Source organism: Platalea leucorodia (assembly GCF_965183815.1).
Source record: "Platalea leucorodia genome assembly, chromosome: 1".
In the NCBI taxonomy this organism is placed as follows: Eukaryota; Metazoa; Chordata; class Aves; order Pelecaniformes; family Threskiornithidae; genus Platalea; species Platalea leucorodia.
In genome coordinates, this window is record NC_138823.1 from 153,649,577 (window position 1) to 153,672,904 (window position 23,328).

The 23,328-nt window shown below is 41.6% G+C and overlaps 1 protein-coding gene across 8 annotated transcripts in view; it reads right to left on the reverse strand.

Annotated features, from left to right (window-relative positions):
* PARD3 (par-3 family cell polarity regulator) overlaps window positions 1-23,328 on the reverse strand; it is a gene marked incomplete at its 5' end in the record, with an annotated part of 469,207 nt that overhangs the window by 308,715 nt on the left and 137,164 nt on the right. For all 8 annotated transcript variants that reach the window (XM_082311551.1, XM_082311553.1, XM_082311552.1 and 5 more), the window contains one exon: window positions 1,348-1,528. In XM_082311551.1, coding sequence (XP_082167677.1) covers window positions 1,348-1,528 — 181 coding nt within the window. The remainder of the gene's footprint in view (window positions 1-1,347; window positions 1,529-23,328) is intronic.

Below are 23,328 nucleotides of genomic sequence, written 5' to 3' on the forward strand. Positions count from 1 at the left end.
GTATCACTGAATTTTATCTGCGCTATATGATTTTGATGCACTAACACCAATGTACTGTATAGTACACCAGAAAATCACACTAAAGAGAAAATGTGTATGTATTTGTCTGCTCTAATCACCCCCTCCCCCAGCTGAGAACCCAGGAGGACAGATTTTTGGCTTATGCATGGAAATGAGATATGTATTTAGCAGTGGCATACCCTAGCGACAGCAAAACAGAAGGTCCTGAAATTCTAGGATACTTCTTTATTCTGCCCTTAATCCTTTCCCTAATTTAATTCTGGGTTATAATGAAGCATAGTTATAGCTTGAAAAGATACACGTTCAGGTCTATGTAACCTGATTGTTAAATGTTGTTCCCTTAATTTTACAGAAAGCACTCTGGTACAAAACCCCTCACACTTAATAGAGAGTTGTAACTTTTCCATTTGCATTTTACCTGATTACTTAAACACAGATTTTATCCATTAAAAGAACACCTACAGAAAAGTAATCTCTTGGGAATTACAAATAGTTGTTTAAAACGCTGTATCTGTAAAATATCAGAGGAGTGACTGATACTGACTTCTGCCAAGAATTTTCTGGAATGGAGTCACTACTTCAAAAGTTCAGTGAACAAAATGATAGATACTACAAGTAAGAGGGGCACAATGCTTTATCCATCGTTGTCTTGTTTGCACGGTACTTTTAACAACAGTGAAAATTACGTAGTAAATTTCCTTTGGCGATTTTTCTTCTTAATAAGCTGAAATATTCAAAGATCCTGCCTGAGCCAGAACTGTGATATATAATTCCTAGTTCATGATTTTGCAACGAATCTTCCCCATTTTGAAATAAACAAATTAAAGGGATGTTCCTGGCTTTCTTTTCTGTTTTTTAAAGAAGTGTATTTTTGTAACACAGCAAATGCACTTATCAGCAGGTGTTTTTATGGAAAGGTGACAAGCATAACCTAGCAACATTGACAGGTTCAGTAGAAAGTGCTCCTACCTTTAGTTTCTTTTTAGCCTTTTCTTCATTAAATTGAATAAAACTGGCAAACCGAAAATTACACCGTGCAGCAACTGCATTTGGAAACTTTGCTGTGATTTTCAGTGTGAGAACAATTTTAAACTGGCAGCACAGAAAGAGCTTATTGCTCCTAAAAGCAGTTTATAAATAATTTATTAAAACAGAAAGGTTTGTTTACTTGCATGCAACAAGCATTTACGCAGTTTCTCAATTTTGATCAGCTTTTGATAAGGACAGATAATGAATCATATTCCCAGCAGCAGGAATGGATAACAGCACTTGGCATCCTCGTAAATTAAGATGAAACACATTGAGATACCGAGAACATTTACTTACTTGCACGAAGGACTGAAGGGGTGACCTCAATTTCACTTGTTGCTTGGTAAGGCTGAAAGGCCGATGCCGCGTTGGAGCCAAGCTCACTGCCAAAAATCTCGGGGCTTTGCGTGCCTGTCGAGCTGGCGCTGGTGCCATCACCTCCATGGTGTGGATCTTGCTCATCAAACACAGCTACGAGCTGCAAATGACAATTTAGTCTACTGTTAAAAAAAAAAACAAACTTTCAGCAATATCAGAGTGCCATTGTAGCTCGGCATTTCATCATTTCTTCCCACCGAAGAGCAAGAAACGTCTATCAGCAGACTCAGATCAATGCCTAGATCACAACATCATCAGCCCAAGGAAAGGCAGCCATTAATTGGATAGTACAAAGGGTCAACAGCTCTGATGGGACATGAAACCCATCACTGCAAGCTGCAGAGTGAACGGCACCAAGTCAGGAAAGGAACGGTCGCCCCTTCCCTGACAAACCACTACTTACCCAGCAATGCAGAAAACTATCTGAGTGCCAATCGATGCCTGTGCACTGGAATTTACACCCGTGTTTTGATACCTCTATATGCATCATTACTACAAAGTCAAATCATGAGCAAAACCACATTTTTATTCTATAAAAACATACAAGAAGAAATCATGTTAATACATATTGAAAGCTACAGACAAAATACAAAGCCACCTGAAAGTGTTATAACCACTACAAGTTATCATCTATTAATGTGACACCTAATAATCTATTAGTATGATTTAAGTTGTGGGCTTCCTGTGCAAAATTTCTTTCATCAAATTTACAGAGATACTTCCATGTTTGTTTGCATTCAGATTCTCCAAGACAAGCCTAAGAACTCAAGCCCAATTTGAAACTCAGCCAAGCCACTAATTTAATAAAGATTTACTAAATCTGTGTTCACCATTGCAAGAGAAATAGGAAAAACATCACGATGTTTTTTGGTAAATCTGAGATATTTTTTCCACTGTAAATGAATGCTTTTATTTGAAACAAGTAATTTATCCCAATTTATCTTTGGTAACCTACTGAAAGAGGAAAGGCCAGTTCTTATACACATTTAATTTTAGAACTTAATTTTCAAGCTGGGTAAAAAAGTTTTATGGATAACAGCATTCTGCAGCCTATAAATTAATCTATAATGTAATATTTGAAAAACATTTCCAAGAAAGCATTACATTCTTTTTTCCAAATTGGTCAGGTAAATGAAGCAAATCAACTTAAACCTACACTGATCTCTGCAAATTGTTTATTTTGTTAGAACAACACTTAAGGCTTCGTATAACCTAAAGGAATCAGAGGTCATTTTCTCTTTGCTTTTTTCTCCCCCCCTTTTTTTTTAAGTGAATTTAACATCATCTCATCCTACAGATTTTAATATTGGTCCCTTTACTCAAATCTAACTTACATAAACATCAGTTAAAAAAACAAAAAAAAAAAACAAAAAAACAACAACAACAACAACAAAAAAAAACAAACAAAAAAAAAAAAAAACACCAAAAAAAACCCCAAACAAACAAACAAAAAAACCCAAAACCCAAAAACCTGCAACTGTAAGCCCAAGTGGAAACCATTTGGGAATTCAGCTTTTGAAAGTACTTTCAGGCATTAACTTTTTTTTAACAAGTAGTTTTGAAATTGCAGAGAGTAGCAAGCTTCTGCCAATAATTCCGTACCTAATGCAAATTTAGGCTCTGGCATGCATGCATAGAACAGAAAGAATGAATTGAGAATGGGAAAAAAGTCCATGGTCTCTCCAGTGCTATTTGAAAGGTAGGGAGCAGAAGGAAAACCAGGCTGCAGCCACAGACAGCTAGAATATGTTTTTAACATACAATTCATTATTTTATACTTGAGAAATCTACACATAAGATAGCAACAAAAGAGATGTGACAACACCTAAAACGTCAATAGCTCAAGAGTATTGGAAATTTAATTTTCTAACACATTGTGAAATACCAGTGCTTACATAAATTGAAGCATATTTCTCACAAGAAGCACACTTTACTCATAACACTTTTACTATCTGTTTTATAACAAGATAATTACCAATCTCCAGCAACTGAAAATAAATTAATCCACAAGTGAAGATGTGTAAGGTATTAGAACAAAACACAAACGATGCATTTAAGAATTCTAGGCATGAAATATCAAGTCTTTTTCTCCTTTGGATGGCATGTATCAAGATAAATCCCCAAATTACATTCTGCTCCTTTGAGGCTGATTGAAAAATATCGCTCAATGCATGCTGCTGCACTTATTTTACATATATGTATGTAAAAAGGTACATGCATATAAATCTCTATATATGTATGTTCTACTGTAACCAGCCTCCAGCTTTTTGTCTATTCCAGACAGTCTACAACCTATGACTCCAGAACATCGAAAAATGAATGTTTCTCATTTCAAGCTTAGCTTTTGATCTCATGTATTTTCACAGGTTATTTCCCGTTTTGACAGCATCAAACCTTCAAAAGGCTTCAGCTCCATTACAAAGCATACCAAGTTGTAACATTTTTGCACACAACGTGAAGAAACACAAGCCATGTTAGTCTTCTCCAAATCTAATTAGTGTTACATTTTATTCTACAGTAGCAGCTTATAATTCAATCTAGGTTTGCAGCAGCTCTGCTATGCTAGTTAGGAAGTTCATTGTAAAACAGCATTACAAAGGTACATCCATTCCTCATAACGAGCTAGAAAGTCTTCAGGACTGGAAGACTTATGTGAATAGACAGTGTTGGATCTTGATTTCCAGAGCTTGGCATGCCACTATGCAGATGACAGTGAGCTCACAGGAAACAAAGAGAGCCGAAACATAGAATTATAGAATCGTTTAGGTTGGAAAAGACCTTTAATATCACCAAGTCCAACTGTTAACCTACCACTGCCAAGTTCACCACTAAACCATGTCCTCAAGCACCACATCTACATCTCTTTTAAATACCTCCAGGGATGGAGACTCAACCATCCTCAACCAGGCTTGGGCAGCCTGTTCCAGTGCCTGACTGCCCTTTCGGTGAAGAAGTTTTTCCTAATATCCAACCTAAACTTCCCCTGGCGCAGTTTAAGCCCATTTCCTCTTGTCCCATCGCTTGTTACTCGAGAGAAGAGACCGACCCCCACCTCACTACAACCTCCTTTCAGGTAGTTGTAGAGAGCAATAAGGTCTCCCCTCAGCCTCCTCATCTCCAGACTAAACAACCCCAGCTCCCTCAGCTGCTCCTCAGAAGACTTGTGCTCCAGACCCTTCACCAGCTTCGTTGCCCTTCTTTGGACACGCTCCAGCACCTCCATGTCCTTCTTGTAGTGAGGGGCCCAAAACTGAACACAGTACCCGAGGTGCGGCCTCACCAGTGCCGAGTACAGGGGCACTATCACCTCCCTGGTCCTGCTGGCCACACTGTTCCTGATACAAGCCAGGATGCCATTGGCCCTCTTGGCCACCTGGGCACACTGCTGGCTCATGTTCAGGCGGTTGTCGACCAACACCCCCAGGTCCTTTTCAGCCAGGCAGCTCTCCAGCCACTCCTCCCCCAGCCTGTAGCACTGCATGGGGTTGTTGTGACCCAAGTGCAGCGCCCGGCATTGAGTCTTGTTGAACCTCAAGCAATTGGCCTCGGCCCATTGATCCAGCCTGTCCAGGTCCCTCTGTAGGGCCTTCCTACCCTCCAGCAGATCAACACTCCCACCCAACTTGGTGTCGTCTGCAGACTTACTGAGGGTGCACTCAATCCCCTCATCCAGATCATTAATAAAGGTATTAAACAGAACTGACCCCAATACTGAGCCCTGGGGAACACCACTTGCGACTGGCCGACAACTGCAATCAACTCCATTCACCACAACTCTTTGGGCCCGGCTGTCCAGCCAGTTTTTTACCCAGTGAAGAGTATGCCTGTTCAAGCCATGAGCAGCCAGTTTCTCCAGGAGAATGCTGTGGGAAATGGTGTCAAAGGCCTTACTAAAGTCCAGGTAGACAACATCCACAGCCTTTTCCTCAGCCACTAAGCGGTCACCTTGTCATAGAAGGAGATCAGGTTGGTCAAGCTGGACCTGCCTTCCATAAACCCATGCTGACTGGGGCTGATCCCCTGGTTGTCCCGTACATGCTGTGTAATAGCACTCAGGATGATCTGCTCCATAACCTTCCTCAGCACCGAGGTCAGGCTGATAGACCTGTAGTTCCCCAGATCCTCCTTCTGGCCCTTCTTGTAGACAGGCATCACATTTGCTAACTTCCAGTCAACTGGGACCTCCCCAGTTAGCCAGGACTGCTGATAGATGATGGAAAGTGGCTTGATGAGCAAGCTCCCTCAGTATCCTTGGATAGATCCCATCCGGCCCCATAAACTTTGTGTGTGTCTATGTGGTGTAGCAGGTCACTAGCCACTTCCCCTTGGATTATAGGGACTTCATTCTGCTCCTTGTGCCTGTCTGGGTAGCCAGAGAACAACTGGTCTTACTGTTAAAGACTGAGGCAAAGAAGGCATTAAGTACCTCAGCCTTTTCGTCATCCTCTGTCACTATGTTTCCCCCCACATCCAATAAAAGATGGAGATTCTCCTTAGCTGTCCTTTTATTGCTAATGTATTTATAGAAACATTTTTTGTTGCCTTTTACGGCAGTAGCCAGATTAAGTTCTAGCTGGGCTTTGCCCCTTCTAATCTTCTCCCTCTCTAATCTCTCCCAAGATGGCCTCCAACCATCACATCACCCACCAGTCCTTCTCTGTTCACAAACAACACGTCCAGCAGGGTGCCTTCCCTAGCTGGCTCCCTCAGGAAGTTATCTTCCACACACTCCAGGAGCCTCCTAGACTGCTTCCTCTCTGCTGTACTGTATTTCCAGCAGACATCTGGTACGTTGAAGTCCCCCACGAGAAAAATAGCTAGCGATTGTTAAGACTTCTCCCAGCTGCTTACAGAATATTTCATCTGCCTCTTCATCCTGGTTGGGTGGTCTGTAACAGACTCCCACCATGATATCTGCCTTGTTGGCCTTCTCCCTAATTCTTACCCATAAACACTCAACCCTATTATCACCATCATTAAGCTTTAGACTATCAAAACACTCCCTAACATACAGGGCTACCCCACCGCCTCTCCTCCCTTGCCTATCCCTTCTGAAGAGTTTGTAGCCATCCATTGCAGCACTCCAGTTGTGTGAGCCATCCCACTATGTTTCCGTGATGGCAGCTATATCACAGTTTTCCTGCTGGACAATGGCTTCCAGCTCCTCCTGTCTGTTGCCCATGCTGCATGCATTGGTGTAGATGCACTTCACTTGGGCTACTGATCCCACCACCTTTTGGGGGGAGAAGCCCTAATTCCTACATAACCATTGTCAGGCACTTCCATCGTTTCTAACACATCAATAACGCTTGCGTCTTTGCTGCTGCATGGCTCTCCATCCCCTACCTCCACTGAGATGGCAGACCGAAGGACCTTGCTAGCACACTGTCCCTCAAACACTGGCGTGCTGCCTCCAGGCTTATCTCTGGCAAGCTGGGTTTTATCCCTTCCCCCCTTCCAATCTAGTTTAAAGCTCTTTCAATGAGCCCTCCTAGCTCCTGGGCAAAGATACTTTTGCTCCTTTGAGACAGGTGTACCACATCTGTTGCCAGCAGGCCTGGTGTCATGTAAACTGACCCATGATCAAAAAACCAAAAATTCTGCCAGTGATACCAGAAAGGTTGATCTGCTGGCTTTTCCTGTGTCTTCCCTCCTCATCCCCTGCAACTGGAAGGATAGAGGAGAACACTGCTTGTGCTCCTGATCCCTTAACCAGTCGTCCCAAGGCCCTGAAGTCTCTCTTGATTGCCCTCAGACTTCTAGTTGCAACTTCATTGCTGCCTACCTGAAGAATCAATAATTGATAGTAACCTGAGGGCCGTACCAGGGTAGGAAGCTTTCTCTTCACATCTTTAACCTGGGCCCCAGAGAGGCAGCAGACTTCCCTGAGAAGTGGGTCTGGTCTGCATATTGGGCCTTCTGTTCCCTTCAGACGGGAGTCTCCTATGACAATGACCCATCTTTTCTTCTTTATGGAAGCAGTTTTGACACAGGGCGTAGACCGACAACCTCAGCGACACCTCCAAGCTAGATGAACCATCGTCCTCGTTACTGTTCGGTTCCACTTGCAGAGCCTCATGCAAGGGCACCTGGGAAGGTGGGGCAGTCACGGAGGAGATGCGCCTGCTGCACCAGGCAGGAACTTGTCGCCATTGCCCCCTATCCCTCAAGTCACTGTGTTCAGCCAGGCAGAGAGAGGGTAGGGAATCCTCAGTATCATGCATCCTCTCTGCCTGTTGGGCCTGTCTGAGGGAAGGCAGGGTGCGAATACATCTTCCGCTGTATTCTGATATGAAGCATTCATTTCTGATTTCTCCAACACATTTTATTTTAATCAAGGGAAATTCTTCAAGGAAAGGAATTATACACTTTTGTACCTCTGGAGGCCCAGAAATCACACCTCGACAACCATCTTTGCAGGAACAAGAAACAAAACAAAACACATAGGAAGAGACACCTTACAGCTACTTAGAGGGAAGCCACATGAGTAGGTCACTAGGCCTACAAAGAATCCTTTGCAGCGGGAATCCACAGCAATAAACACTGCTTTATGTCAGGGGAAAATGGCCTCTCAGCAAGATGCCAGTCACGTTTAAAGGCCAAAGATATGTTTTTCATTTGGCAAAGCATGGAACACCGATTACTAGACCAGCTTTTATCAGCCTTAAAGTCAATGGTAAACCTACAGTATTCTGATATCAGATTTACAACGAGAGCAGAAACCAAAGATTACTATCTTTTCTGGAAACAACAGCGTCTTTACTGTAGAGAGACTGCTTCCATGTTGACTTTTTTTTTTTGTTAAATAAGAAATACATGACTGAAATCACTATAACCATGCACAGTGTCAGTTTTCAAATGCAATGGACTGCATATCCTTTCCAGAATCACTCTATGATTACTTCCAATACCTGACATGAGCTGTGCCTCCTGCTCTCTGTCCTTCAGTTTTAGATCTCGTCACTTGCAATGACCTGAGGAAGTCATCGTACCATCCGTTCTTATGCAGAAGGGATCAGCAGAAGGGCTGAACAAACCATAACAATGCACAAAGAAAGAGGAAAATAGCTTAGCTGTTCAATATTAGATCTTTAAAAGATCTTCCACCAAAATTCAGTGAAAATTGGAGCCATTTGGCTTGTTTGAAACCATTTTTTAAAAAAAGACAACCCACAGCCAAAGACCAAATATCATATCAACAATAATAATAAATAAATAAAAATGCTAGTAGTTATAATAAGTTACATCCACCCCCCATTCCATGGGACCTGAATTTGAATTTGCATCAAAAACATGAAAATATGGCTAAATAGGTAACAGCAGTTTTAATCACACAGGGTAACAGGACACACTATTTGCATTTTTCAATCACTGAACTAAAAATCTGGAAATGGGAAATAAAGTAGTAACAAACCACTTTGTCTTCCCAAAATAAATCTAATAAATGATAGTCTTACTTTAGACTGGCATGTTTACATTTCTGATTATTATATGGCAAAAGCAACGGAAAGAAGGTTTTGATACAGATCCACGTTCTTCATCAATGTAAGCTGGCACAGGAATAATCTTCAGTTTGAACAAGGTAAGAATTTGGTCCCCAGTGTAAGTGTGTACTAGTTTTTCAAGAAAAATTAAGTTTCAAATATTCAGTAGCACCTTCAAATATAAAGACAGCAGCTTTGTTTAGATCACAACTTATGGAAAGGTTCATTCCATTTCAGCAATGGAATTAGAGTAAGTCTTTGAAAGGTCAATATGCATAAACTAAAATACTCCTACTTTTTAAATTCCAGAGCAAGCAATATAAGTAATCTTATACGAATTATCAACAGAAGATATGATTTTTTTAAAAAGCAACGACATTCAGTGTTTGACCAACAGCAGTTTTTTTAAAAATACAAAGAACTGCAGTAAAACTCAACAATTATCCCAGTGGTAAAAAGTGTGTTTCTGATCCTTAGATATTTTAAGAGGTGTTTTTTTTTAATTGCTACCACCATCAACTGAAGGGGGGGGGGGGGGGGGGGGGAGAAGAGTACAGTTTAAAAACCAGCTACTAACTTGATGCTCTTCTCTTTTGACTGATAAAGACTCTTTATACAGCAAACAGAAAAAGAAGGGGGAGCAACATAATTTAATTCTTTTTGCTAAATATACTACCTTCATCAAACAAATGGCTTACAAAGAAATGATTCTACAGCTTGAGGTACCGAAACAAAGTTTTATTGAGACACCTTTGGCTTTGGGATAGGAGGAAGGCATTCCAGCAGATCACTGCATTCAGCCCTCTGTAGCACATCTGACTTTTCACAACACCATGTTGTATGGAATTAATTACACTCCGACCTTTAGTTCTTTCTGAAAGAGATACCAGGATGAGCTTCTCTATTGCTCTGTCTAGGACTCAACATATCATACTAACCAGGCTATATTTACTTAAATAAATAAAAAGCAAGAAGACTGATTTATTTTAATATTGACACATCAGCAGCAGTCTGCATTCCAACATTAATTATTACAATTTCCATCTATTCTAAGGTAATTAAAATTTAGTAAACACATATGCAGTCTTAATTAATAGCCTAGATTAAGTACTTGAATGTTAATTAACTGGATTAAAAAAATAGTCACAGCAGCAAAGGCTGTTTACATTTTCATTAAGTACTAAGGCCATATAAAACAATTCATCACTATCCAACGGTGCAATCAGGTCATCTCTCTCCAGCACAAAACCACAAAACCAGAAATCCTCCACTTCACAGAAACTCATAAAGCTAGAAACTTTTGCTGTATCTTTCCCCCACTATGACAGGTAAGATTGTCAAAAAGATCACTTGAATTTTGCATATTCCTAAGTACCTGTCCAAAATTTGTTAATTCATTTGTAATCTTTATTGATGAATCTGATACTGGCTCATGTGTAGGCACCAGTAATGATTTCAGACTTATTTTAACATCAATTAGGATTACAGCTCTGTTCTCATGCTAGAAAGACAGCAAGTGATCCTCTGGGTTTTGCATTGTCTGGTTTTCACATCCTCTGCACTTCTCGTCCACTCTTTTTAACACAGAGTGAAATTTATCACTTATCTTTTAATCACTTATCTTTTTTAATGATTAGGAGCCATTTTAAATATCTGGTTTCTTCTCATCAGAAGGACACTTATCAGATAATTTCAAACAAGGACATTCCCAATTTGTTTCGCTGTTCAGTGACCAATTGCTCGGTAGTTCATCTGTTGAGCAACCAGAAGTGTCTCGATTCCCCTGGTTGAACCATGCACTTCCCCTCCTGGCCTATACAACAACTTCCAGATGTGGTCTTCCCTTTCACAGCTGCTATGGGTTTCTGGCATTTATGCTGCACATCTTCTCCTGCAGGATGGCCATTTGTGTACAAAGCTGCCTTTCACACAAGTGATTATTTTTCTGCTTCCAGAAGAATAGAGAGCATAGCCCTTCTGCGGCAGCGCTGAGTGGCGGTGCAGCTCAACACCCACCTCTGGTGAGGCGCCCACACTGGCAAGGATTCTGGTTCTCAGTTTATGCTTAATAACTGAACTAAATAATTTTTTCATAGGAGACTTTGGTCCTTGAAGAGACAGATTTTGATGTTCCAAATGAGATTATAAAATCTAAATTACCCTTGTCAATATATCTCCACCTAAAATAGCTACTTCGAGCATTTCCTTTAAAAACTGATGCCAGAGGGCTAAGCCCAGCCCTGTCCTGCAGTCGCAATGCATAGGTCTCTGTCTGCACACACTTTTAGACGGCCACCTGATCTGCTGATGTCAGAGGTTTCAATCACTCTCAGAGCACTGCCATACACTTTCAGACGTGTGCAGCAAGTATCCGGAAAGAGAACATGGAGAAGGCTGGCAGAAAATTTAAACACGAGCATCACTGGCATCCTCACCTCAGCAAAAAACTTTTCCAGTCTTCAGCAAGCCTGTACAGTGATCCCACAAGGCAACCACCGAATCAACCACGCACCTCCTTTGCGATGAGCGCAACCGAAGTAGATTGCAAGAGAATATAAGCAGATTTCTATAGTAACTCTTTAGGGTTGGCAAAAACCCTGTGTACTCAAAGCAGCCTGTGTATTACTCAGACCATACTGCAATGCTGAACTAAAGAGTACTTGTTTAATAAGGCCCAGCAGTAAATCAAATTTCAGCTAATGGCACCTCAGACTCCAAAGCATCTTGAAATACAAGTTTCTTGTGAATGAACAGATGAGTATCAGAGGAAAAAAACATAAATTCAGGCAAACAGTTAGCAAGGGAGTAGCCAATTATTATTTAGATATGAAAGAAACTAAATATGAAATCGATTTGTAGGCTTTCTGATGAGTCAACTGACTTTAATAGCCCCATGGCAGACCCGGATACTTATTATTCCTTGAGCTTCACTTTTCTACATGGCTCATTAAAAATCCATTTAAATATAAGTACCATTTCAATGAACTGGTAAGAGGAAATACAGAAAAAAATGGACGTTTTCACAAATAATGCACTATTGCCTACAGACATAAAAAAAAAAGATCAATTAGCAAAAACAGCAGCACCTAGGAGGCATTCTGTGCTGTAACTGCAACCTGAGTGTCCCCTTGACAGACACCCAACATTTTAACAGCAGAAAAAGGGCAAGCGCAGTTTCAATTTTAGACAAACTGTAACACAAACAACAAACCTTTATAATTTCAAGAAAATCTTTACCTGTCCTAATTAATCAACTTCAGTCATGAAGCCAGAACTAGGTTTTCATAACTTTTCAAAGTAATGTATCTAGAAGGGAGCCAAACAATTGACATTCTCATAGTAACTTTACTGCATTATTGCTTTTGGAAAAATAAGAAGGAGATTTTAAGGGTCACATTCTACTGTCAAATTAACACTTTGTATTAGATCTTCTGTGCATTATACGGAAGTGTAAGCTCATATGGAATCATAGAATAACCTCAAGTGGAAGGGACCTCTGGAGATCATCTCGGCCAAGCCCCTGTTCAAACCAGAGTCAGTGACAGGAGGTTTCTCAGGGTCACATCTAGTTGCGTTTTGAACAACCCTGAGAATGGAGACTCCACACCCTCTCTAGGCAATCTCTCCCAGTGTTTGACCACTCTTAGTTTTAAGATTTTTTTTTTTTTTTCCCCTGTATCAAGCTGAAACTTTTCTTGTTGCAACTTGTGTCTGTTGTCCCTCGCACTACTCCTGTGCACCTCCAGCTCCATCTTCACCATACCTGACAGAGAGCAGCTATAGCAAAACGCGGTGCTTTAGGCAGCCGCACGGCCATACAGCACCCCGAAGGCCTCCCTTTCCCTGTGATGATCTCCAGCCCCCTAACTCACCCTCTGGCTGGGCCATCATGGTAATGTCTTGCTTGTATTGAGGAGGCCAAAATACTCCAGAAGTAGAGAAAAATAGTCACTTCTCTCAACCAGCTGGCTACAGGCTTGCTAATATAGCCCAGGATGGAGCTGGTCATCTTTACCACAAGGGCACACTGCTGACTGACGTTCATCGGGTTGTCCACCAGGTCTGTTCCTACCCAGGCAGTGGGCCCCCAGCCCACACACAACGCGTGGGGTTATTCCAGCCCATGTGCAGGACTCTACATTTGCCTTTGCTGAACATAATCTGCCCCCTCAAAACCATGGCATAACCACTGCTGGAAAATACATCATAGGTCTCATTGAAAGTCATTCTCAAATCTGCTGACTAAGTAAACATCCTTCACTTTTGAAGCTCAACATAACACACCAAGTTAAATCATAATTGCAAGATCAGAACTCATCTATTGATTCAAAGGATACTTCAATTTTACAGATAGTTTAAAACTCTTCTGCTTTCATGATTCTTTAAATCTAAGAAACGATTCTGAAGTAAATATACAAGCTTTTTATTAAAACATTGCTTTTGATTATTCATTTCCTACGGCATTTTGATCTGAGAAATTCTAGAACCAATATTAAATTGCAATCTAATCTTCTCCCAGTAGGAATTTAAAGCAGTTTTAGATACTATACTGTAAATACCCAGACTATTAAATGAATGTAAAATATATTTAAAATTTTAAAATATTTAAAACATATTAGTTTAATATTACATACATCTAAAAGACTTTTCCTCCCTTCTTCCCTCTACTGCTGAGCAACAAACAAAAAGCAAGCATGACTATGGCACCCTGGAAAGTAATGTGTATATTCTGTCTAAATTTCTCTCTACTTGACCTCCATGGGTTAAGTCAGGCTGAGGTTTAGACCAAGAAATAAGACAATAACTGAGCAGTGTTATGTGTATTATGAGGGCTATCAGAGGTAGCTGTCACTGAGCTGCCTGTCAGGTTGGCTGGATTTGCTTTTTCAGGACCTCAGACCTTGAATATACCAGACATACCGCTTCTGCATAACATAATGAACAAGACTCGAGCCACCAGCCCACCTGTGCAGCCTGACAGACACAAGCACGTAGAGATCACGCACAGATCGATTATCCTGCGAAGTCCTGCTGACCTGCTCACCCAGCCGAACCTACTGCATGGATGCAGCAAGTCCAACACCAGAGCTGGATGTTGGACTTTATCACCAGCTAACTTCCATGGCCAAAGAAAACATCTAAATTTGCCATCTCCTACAGACAGACAACCCAGCAGCCCTGTCCTACATGGCCAGAAGGCATTGCTGACAGAAAGAAAAGTGGAAGCAGTCTACATTTCATGAAGCTGACAGACACGGGAAGAAGGATAGATGCCAGTAGGTGGGTTACTTCTCGGTAGGGCATACTCAGCTGGGTCAGGAACAGGCAGAAGCTCCAGTTCGTTATATTAACTCCTGCTCCTGCATGCTACATTTTTGCTGTTAGCTTTAACCACGCTAAGGAAGGCTCCACAACCAGCATGAATTAGCTACCAATCCCAGCCTTCTCAATGGAGGTAATGCCTGAATGCGTTAATTAAGGAAAAAAAGGAGAGCCTACAACCTTTGGAAGAAGGGGCAGGTGACTCAGGAGGATTACAAGGATGTTGTGAGGTTATGCAGGGAGAAGATTAGAAAGGCGAAGGCCCAGCTAGAACTTCAACTGGCCACCGCCATTAAAGAAAACAAAAAATGTTTTTCCAAATATATCAGCGACAAAAGGAGGGCCAAGGAGAATCTCCCTCCTTTGTTGGATGCGAAGGGATACATTGCCACGAAGGATGAGGAGAAGGCTGAGGTACTTAATGCCTTCTTTGCCTCAGTCTGTAATAGTCAGACTGGTCATCCTTGGGGTTTTCAGGCCCCTGAGCTGGGAGATGGAGATAGGATGCAGAATGAAGCCCCAGTTGTCAAAGAGGTGGCAGTCACCGACCTGCTCCTCCACCTGGATGCTCACAAGTCCATGGGGCCAGATGGGATCCACCTGAGGATACTGAAGGAGCTGGCAGAGGAGCTTGCCAAGCCACTCTCCATCATTTATCAGCAGTCCTGGTCAACCAGGGAGGTCCCAGATGACTGGAAGTCAGCAAATGTGACGCCCCTCTACAAGAAGGGTTGGAAGGAGGGTCCGGGGAACTACAGCCCTGTCAGCCTGACCTCGGTGCCAGGAAAGGTCATGGAGCAGATCATCTTGAGTGCCATTATGCGGCATGTGCGGGACAACCGGGGGATCAGGCTCAGCCAGCATGGGTTTATGGAAGGGAGATCCTGCTTGACCAACCTGATCTCCTTCTACGACAAGGTGACCAGCTTAGTGGATGAGGGTAAAGGCTGTGGATGTTGTCTACTTGGACTTTAGTAGGGCCTTTGACACTGTCCCCTACAGCATTCTCCTGGAGAAGTTGGCTGCTTACGGCTTGGATAAGTGCACTCTGCGCCGGGTTAAAAACTGGCTGGACGGCCAAGCCCAGAGAGTGATGGTGAATGGAGTCAAATCCAGTTGGTGGCCGGTCACGAGTGGTGTTCTCCAGGGCTCCGTGTTGGGGCCGGTCCTGTTCAGTGTCTTCACTGATGATCTGGATGAGGGGATCAAGTGCACCCTCAGTAAGTCTGCAGATGACACCAAGTTGGGTGGAAGTGTCGATCTGCTGGAGGGTAGGAAGGCCCTACAGAGGGATCTGGACAGGCTGGATTGATGGGCCGGGGCCAAGTGCATGAGATTCAACAAGGCTCAGTGCCAGGTCCTGCACTTGGGTCACAACCACCCCAGGCAATGCTACAGGCTTGGGGAGGAGTGGCTGGAGAGCTGCCTGGCAGAAAAGGACCTGGGGGTGTTGGTCGACAGCCACCTGAATATGAGCCAGCAGTGTGCCCAGGTGGCCAAGAACGCCAATGGCATCCTGGCTTGTATCGGGAATAGCATGGCCAGCAGGACCAGGGAGGTGATAGTGCCCCCATACTCAGCACTGGTGAGGCCGCACCTCAAATACTATGTTCAGTTTTGGGCCCCTCACTACAAGAGGGACATGGAGGTGCTGGAGAGTGTCCAAAGAAGGGCAACGAAGCTGGTGAAGGGTCTAGAGCACAAGTCTTATGAGGAGCGGCTGAGGGAGCTGGGGTTGTTTAGCCTGGAGAAGAGGAGGCTGAGGGGAGACCTTATTGCTCTCTACAACTACCTGAAAGGAGGTTGTAGTGAGGTGGGGGTCGGTCTCTTCTCCCTAGTAACAAGTGATGCAACAAGAGGAAACGACCTCAAGCTGCGCCAGGGGAAGTTTAGGTTGGATATTAGGAAAAACTTCTTCACCGAAAGGGCAGTCAGGCACTGGAACAGGCTGCCCAGGGAAGTGGTTGAGTCTCCATCCCTGGAGGTATTTAAAAGACGGGTAGATGTGGTGCTCAAGGACATGGTTTAGTGGTGGGCTTGGCAGTGATAGGTTAATGGTTGGACTCAATTATCTTAAGGGTCTTTTTCAACCTTAACGATTCTATGATCAGCACTGGCACCTGCAGCTGTTAAACTAAGCCCTGGCAGAAGAGTGGGCAGTGCCATCGCTGCACTCTGATCTGCAGGAGGATGGGGGCAGCCATGCAAAATCCAGCAAGAAATGCTGCAGATGCATCTCACTGCAAAAGTGGTTTGATTAAGATTATGGGGTAAGAGATTCCAGAGCTTGCAACTAAACACAAAACTACTGCTAAAATGACAGTGCAAGAATAGAGAAAAACATGCTCATCTGTTTTAAACAATCTTTTCTTCTTTGCTTCTCAGCAAAAATTAAGATATTACACTTAGAGAGAAGTTTGCTTTCCTCAGTTGCTACAGTCCCTCCACACAGCAGGTACCAAAATGCTCAATCCCATGCTCATTTGGGCTATGAGAACAGCTAGGGAAAATATCTCTGTCGAAAATTAGAAAGTTTTTCAATCATAGGCATTTTATCATGGGATTTTTGTAATAGGTTGTTTCTTCACCGACTCTTGCTTTGAAAGCATACAGAGTATAATGCTACCCTGTCATTTCCTTAAATCCTCAATTTATACAGAAAAGATTTCTTCGAAAATCCCTTTGTAAAAACAGCCCTCTTGTTCAAGGCTAAGGACATACTCTGCAAAATTACCACAAAATATGATTTACCATGGTATCTCCTTAGGTCATTTTGAAAAGAAATAGGAAAAAAAAAAAATATCTATCCTGGCTTTAAAGAGGTGCGTAAAAAAAGCGTGGTATCAGAAGGGAGAGTGTGATGGTTGGAAAGTAGCAGGGACACATCTGAGCGCGTGAATAAGCCAATTTCATATCCTCCATTTTTGATCCCTCAGCACAAATGAATAAATGCCAACTACACTCAGGACAATGTTGTTAATATTACTTTGGAAGCAATTTTACATTTTTAGAGTGCACTATAAAAGTCTGCCTCCTTTTCTAAGAGGACAAGGCTCAGAAAGATACCCTGATTGTTCTCCATGCAGCTGAGCTTGTGGGTATGGGATGACTCTGCATGTCAGCAGATTTCCAAGTCAACAGCATGGACCATACAGGAGTTCGGTATTTTATTTCTGCCACAGAGGTCAGCAGTTAAGCAGTGACGCTATGCAGTAAGTAATCCAGACACTGGGGTTATTAGAGGGGCTGGTGTCACACAGCAAGATATATTGCTGAAATAAAGATGTATTAAATCTTAACAGTTGTCTCATCTGTCATTGGGAGCTGCAGCCCTTGAGTACCAAGAAAAAAATGGTTTCAGAAACCTCCAAAAAGACCAGGGTTTCCATTCCTCTGTTACAGGATCAAAACAGCAGCATTTAAAATCGAAGATTTTAATTTCAGCTGAGGTACAAAAAGGTATCTAGTTAGTTAAAGCATAGGCCAATCTTTGCAAGCTTATTAAACTTCAAGAAAATAGATTTTGCAAAATACAGCTCTTCATTTTATATTGTGTGTGCGCTGTTCAGTGTAATTTGCATGCAAAAGCCAGGAGAATGTGATTAAAAATACCCATCTAGAGACACAGATGAAAAACTTCAAACATTTTCTGATTCCCTTCTGTTCCACTCATTATTTCAATACCTTACAACAACAAAGGAATAGATAACACTTGTCCTTGACATTAGCCTAAATTATCTTCGGTATGCAATACAATACCTATTAAATTAGGCTTATTTTAAATCAACGTCAAGGTCTGTTCAAAAGGTAAAACTCTGTGTACCTTTTGCCTTTCGTATAGCATTCTTTTTTCCCCCCAAGAAACTTTTCAGAGGTCTTAAAAACAACAAGATAGGGATGGCTTTTTAACTAACTTCATTATCTAGTATTAAAAAACATCAAAGAGATAGACATTTACCTCTGGCATTTTAAAACAACAATAACAATATTCTTCATTTTGTGCATAATGACAAAAATAATCAGCACATTAGGCAATAATTCATGCCTCCCCTTCTTTAAGTAAGGCTCTAAAAAAATCTTAAATGCAAATGACTGATTGTTCCCTTGTGACTAACATTTTGTATTATTTTGAAGTGTAACAATAGTGAAAACAATGCAACTTAACTTACAGTCCATTAGGACTATCCGTACAAAATGAAGAATAAAAGGTAGCGGTCCAACAGCACCGGGCTACTGGCAAGAGACACGTACCAGGAGATCCGTGGAGGCTGTCCCCTCCTGTGGCAGCCCCCAGGCACGGGGGACTTGACTCAACAGAATTATTACGTGAACCTCTGCCAGATAAGGAGCTCTGGTCTTAAGCAAAAGACACCCATTAGACAACACTTGATAGTCTAGAAAGGGAGAGGATCCCAAAATTGCCATACTACAGTTCTTCCCAAACACCTTGAGGCTTTCTACAACCAACAGGCTTATAGTGATCTCTGTATGAATTAAAAATAGCCTGGTGCCTCCACAGCCAGATGGATATTCATCTACCATACACCATAATCTGCTAGGAGGAGACAGGGCCTGTGTTTATTTCCCACAAAACACCAAGTTAAACGACATTAGTAACTGAGCCCCAGGGACTTTCACTAAAACCTAGGCTCCCAATGCCAAAACCATTTTCAAAATGATCTGGAGCCACATTTTCAACACTAGTTTGGCAGATAAGGTTGCAAAAAGGCATCTCACTTATTTTCTCCCCATAAAATCATTAGAAATCAGATGCCAAGGTATTTTTGAAACTCTGCTTTTAAGAGCTGCCTGGTGACTTTTCAAATCTGACTTCTAAATGCTTATGAAAACAAACGCAAACAGAAAAAAAAAGCAGCAGGAAGAAGTGAAGAGTAAGGAGGGAGGACCGCAGAAGAAAACTTAATATCACCACATCCATCTTCAAAACACATTCACTAGTAGTCAAGTGCTTTTGTTTCTGTGAAATGCAGGAATGAATAGCAAAGGAGATCTCTGATATTACTCTAATGATAGTTTGCATCAGTTCGCGATTCTTGACTACTTGGTGCAAAAGCCTCCACCACCTTACAGCACTCTCTGTTTACGTAGGGATGCAGCACTCGAGCATGATAACCAAAGAGACAGCAACATAAATAGGGACTTTTGATGGAATTATACTCCTAAATCATTTAGTGTGAAAGCTTCAGACTCCAGCCTTATTTTCAGAACTCATTTTGAAAATTAATTCCCTAAATCACTGTGGAAACTGGGACCGATGCACCTACGTCACCTAGATGAACCCAAAAAACATTTAAAAAAAAAACGCTCAAAAGAGAAATTACATTTGTATGCACCATCATTTCAAGCTACCGAACTTGGGAACACACTATCATTCTTGCATTTTACCTTGACTCACCACATACCCATGAAGGCATTTTCCAACCCATAATATAAATGTCACCCAGCCTGGGGAAGGAGATACGAGCATTGCCAAAACCCATCAGCTTCAACCTGCAGACTTCAAAACAGGTTCCTTCCATCCTGTAGATGCCCTAATTCCTCCCATCTCCTCTGGGCTGATCTAGCCTCTTTGCTTCTCCTCTTTTCTCTCCTAGAAAAATTAAGTTTATAAGTAGCTGGCACTCCATACCAGGGCAGCAGGCCTGTCTCTGTTTGAAGTGTCTATATTATATTTCATAGTGAATTCAAATATTGTTGTAAGGTTATTAAAATCATTCATGATTTTATCTGTGCCAAATGGATCATTACACTGTCAACACTCATCTTTATTATGCAAAAATATGCAGAACTTAACATCTTTTGTTGAGCTGGCAAAACAGTATATTCAGTAGTAACTCTATTTTTCATTAAATTTTGCACAAGGTTAAAGCGTGTGTGGAATTTGATTACCAAAGGCTCCATTCAGAAACATCACACAAAACAAGCAGTTTGACTTGTGCAGCGCAAGATTATTTATTTTAAACCTACGAACATATAAATAATTTTGAGTGGTGCTCACTGAACTAATGGTGTCCTGTCTTATTTATAGTTCCCTTTAATTTTTACTATTATGTATTAAAAACCAACCAAACAAACAAACAAATCTTTCAGAACCCAACATTCCCTTTCAAACACCCTTACAAATATAAAAAATTGAAGTCTCTGAGGGCCCAGCACAAAGAAAAGTTGCTTTTCTATTTCAGTACTTGGGAGAGGAATGGCTATCTAAGACCTTGAAAATCAGCACGTGTTTGGGAGGACTTTGTTGCTGAATTTCATTCTTGGTAAATTATACAGAAAAATACAATCAAAGCAAATCAAAGGAGCACTCGCTCTGCTTCTACACTTATGGCATAGTTAGATATTTCATTAAGTTAACATCCATTTGAGTAAGATTTGGTGATTCTCTGCTGATTTGTGACTATTAAAAAAAATTACTACTTTGCTTCATAATATTTCCAGCTTAAAAATATTTTAAGCGAAACATGACCACAGCCACAGCTGAAGGCAGCTTGAGGAAGCTTGCTTTGCCTTGCCTGGCAAAGGAACAGGCATGGCCAGCTCTGGAGGGAAGGAGAAAACAGCTGGGGTGAAGGGTGGGAAGGCGAGAGGGGATAATATTGATACCATGGAGAGCATTAGTGCAACTGGATGGGTTAAGGTTGTTTGGGTTTTTTAAAGTTTGGGGGTTTCTAAGATTTTTTTTTTTTTCCTTTTCTCCCTTTTTAAGTGTTCTCCTATGCACAGCTCACAATCCTGCTGGATGGAAACTCTCCATAGGCTCCAAGGCTACCTCCAGTCTCGCCTCTTACCTTCCACTCCTCTCTAAATGTCTTCTAACAGAACCAGAAGTGCATTTGGTCTGGTTGCCTCTAGTCTAAGAATCATTTCTTGGGAAGCTCCAACCATCTTGAAATAGCTTTTCTGACTCACTGTCTCATTAAGTCTCCATGTAATTCTTCTTTCTTTGTATTTCTCCTGCCAGACTTAATCTTTGCAATTGTATGAACTCTTGGAAAACCTTTTTGGGGTGCAGTTTGTAGTTTGGCGCCACACAAAGCAGATGCACTGCATAAGGCTAGCACAGGTAGCTGGGTAAATTATGCTGTCAAAAGTGATTAACATTTAAAAGGACTAAACAGAGGAAGTAGATAATACCTCCAAGATCTGTTTTTAATTAAAACATCCTAGTAATTAATATTAAAAGGCAAAGACTGAAAATCAGAGGGAGCACAGCTTTTAAAGAGAATTTTTTACATTTTCATTAGGGGTCACCTTTCCTGATGTGCAAGACCACTGTTAAATTACCTGCCTCACTGGAGACCATTCACTTATTAAAACAACTCTGCCCACATAAATAGAAAAAAATACAAACTTAATCACAGACATATATGCATTCATTACTTCTTCAAACATCCTTGCTTTAAGATAATCTTGCCCCTCACTGAAAGCAAACCTTATTTCACAGTCTCTGTGCCTAATTGTTGGATCCCAAATGATTTCTCTACTTTCCAAAATAATTACCAAACATTATATCATCTATGCTAAAACAGTAAAAGGGCATCAACATTGAACCTTGTAAGTAGCTAAAATGAATAGCGCATACCAGGGAAGTCTAACGCGTGTAGCCTTTGCACATAAATCAAACCGCCTTACGCATTCTGACAGCTCCATCTAGCCACAGCTACACAAAAGTAACTTTATCCCAGGCAGAATGAATTAATTTACATTCGGCACATACCAGCTATTACAAAAACTCTTGTGGTCAAAAGTGTCATTTCCAGAATGACTTTACTATTGTTTAACAATTAGATTAACACTTTCACAATCGTATCTGTGCTTCAGGTTACTTGGGTTTCAAGAAACACGGGATCAGAAAAGTCATGTCTCTAAAGGCCCCAAAATTAGAGCATCTGGATCATGTCGGGAACAGATGCTAGGATCAGAACTTGGCAGGAATTCCTGAGATAGGAACCTCAAACATCCTGGGGAGAACACCAGAGCAAAATGGGATATAACGTAAAAATGCAAAGCGCGCCGCAACAGAGCGGGAGCGAGGCGACGCGCAGGACGTGCACGCGTCTGATGGAGCAGATGAGCAAGAATAATAGCAAAATAGCGGGCGCCAGAAGCAGGGGGAAGGGAGGGGAAGCCTCCTCGTGGTGAAACTCCAGCACCACCAGTTTACAAATCCGCAGCATATGGACCAGCCTATTCCTCACCTACGGCAGTGCAACCAGGCGGCGGGGTGTGGGCAGCACTGCTGCTGATCTGCTGCTGGCTGACTCCCCCAGCTACATTCCGGTGTTGCAGACTGCACAGTCAGTGAGGAGGGTAGGCAGCAAAAGATAGGTAATTTTTCTCCATTTTTTTCTTCTTCCATCCATCGCTGACAGCTCTAATAATCTGAAACTCACCTTTTTGTATATACTGGGGCAATGCATGCACTACTAAAATACCATACGTCTGTCCCTGGAAAACAGTGGTGCTAACTAGCTCCAGATACACAGCTTTAAGTGTTTATATATAACAAAATATTAAAATAATTTGAGGAAATTAACTCTTCTTTCATTACACGTTCTTCTTATTGTCTACAACGTCAAACACTGTTGACTTGACTGGTGTAAAGATCAGGCTTATTAAAAGTGACCCAAATTTCAGACACACAGAATGGTTGTAACATCTCCTGTTAAAACAGAAACCCCCACAGGGCACTGAAATACACTTTGCTTAGACCTAACTTTGGGCACAGAGGACTAGGCAATTTCATATTATGAAAATCCTTATGAGAAGTGGCAAAAGGCTGAAAAGGAAGTTTTTCAGTGTTTTGAGTTGTAGCTAATGCAATTTACAGATCACTGATAAAGCATTTTGTCCTTAAGCTGATCTAAATCAAAATTTCAAATGCTGCTAGTTTACTTAGAGTATTTGAGGTTCAAATCCTATGCTAAGTCTCTTAAAACTCCAAATGATAAAACCCCAAGTTTCAAATATGTAACAGTTCCATTTTATACATAATTCCAGAATAACTAGTGCAGAAGAAAAGATTAGTCCTCAAAGTTGTATTTGTGCAACTGCCTAAAAATGCAAACAA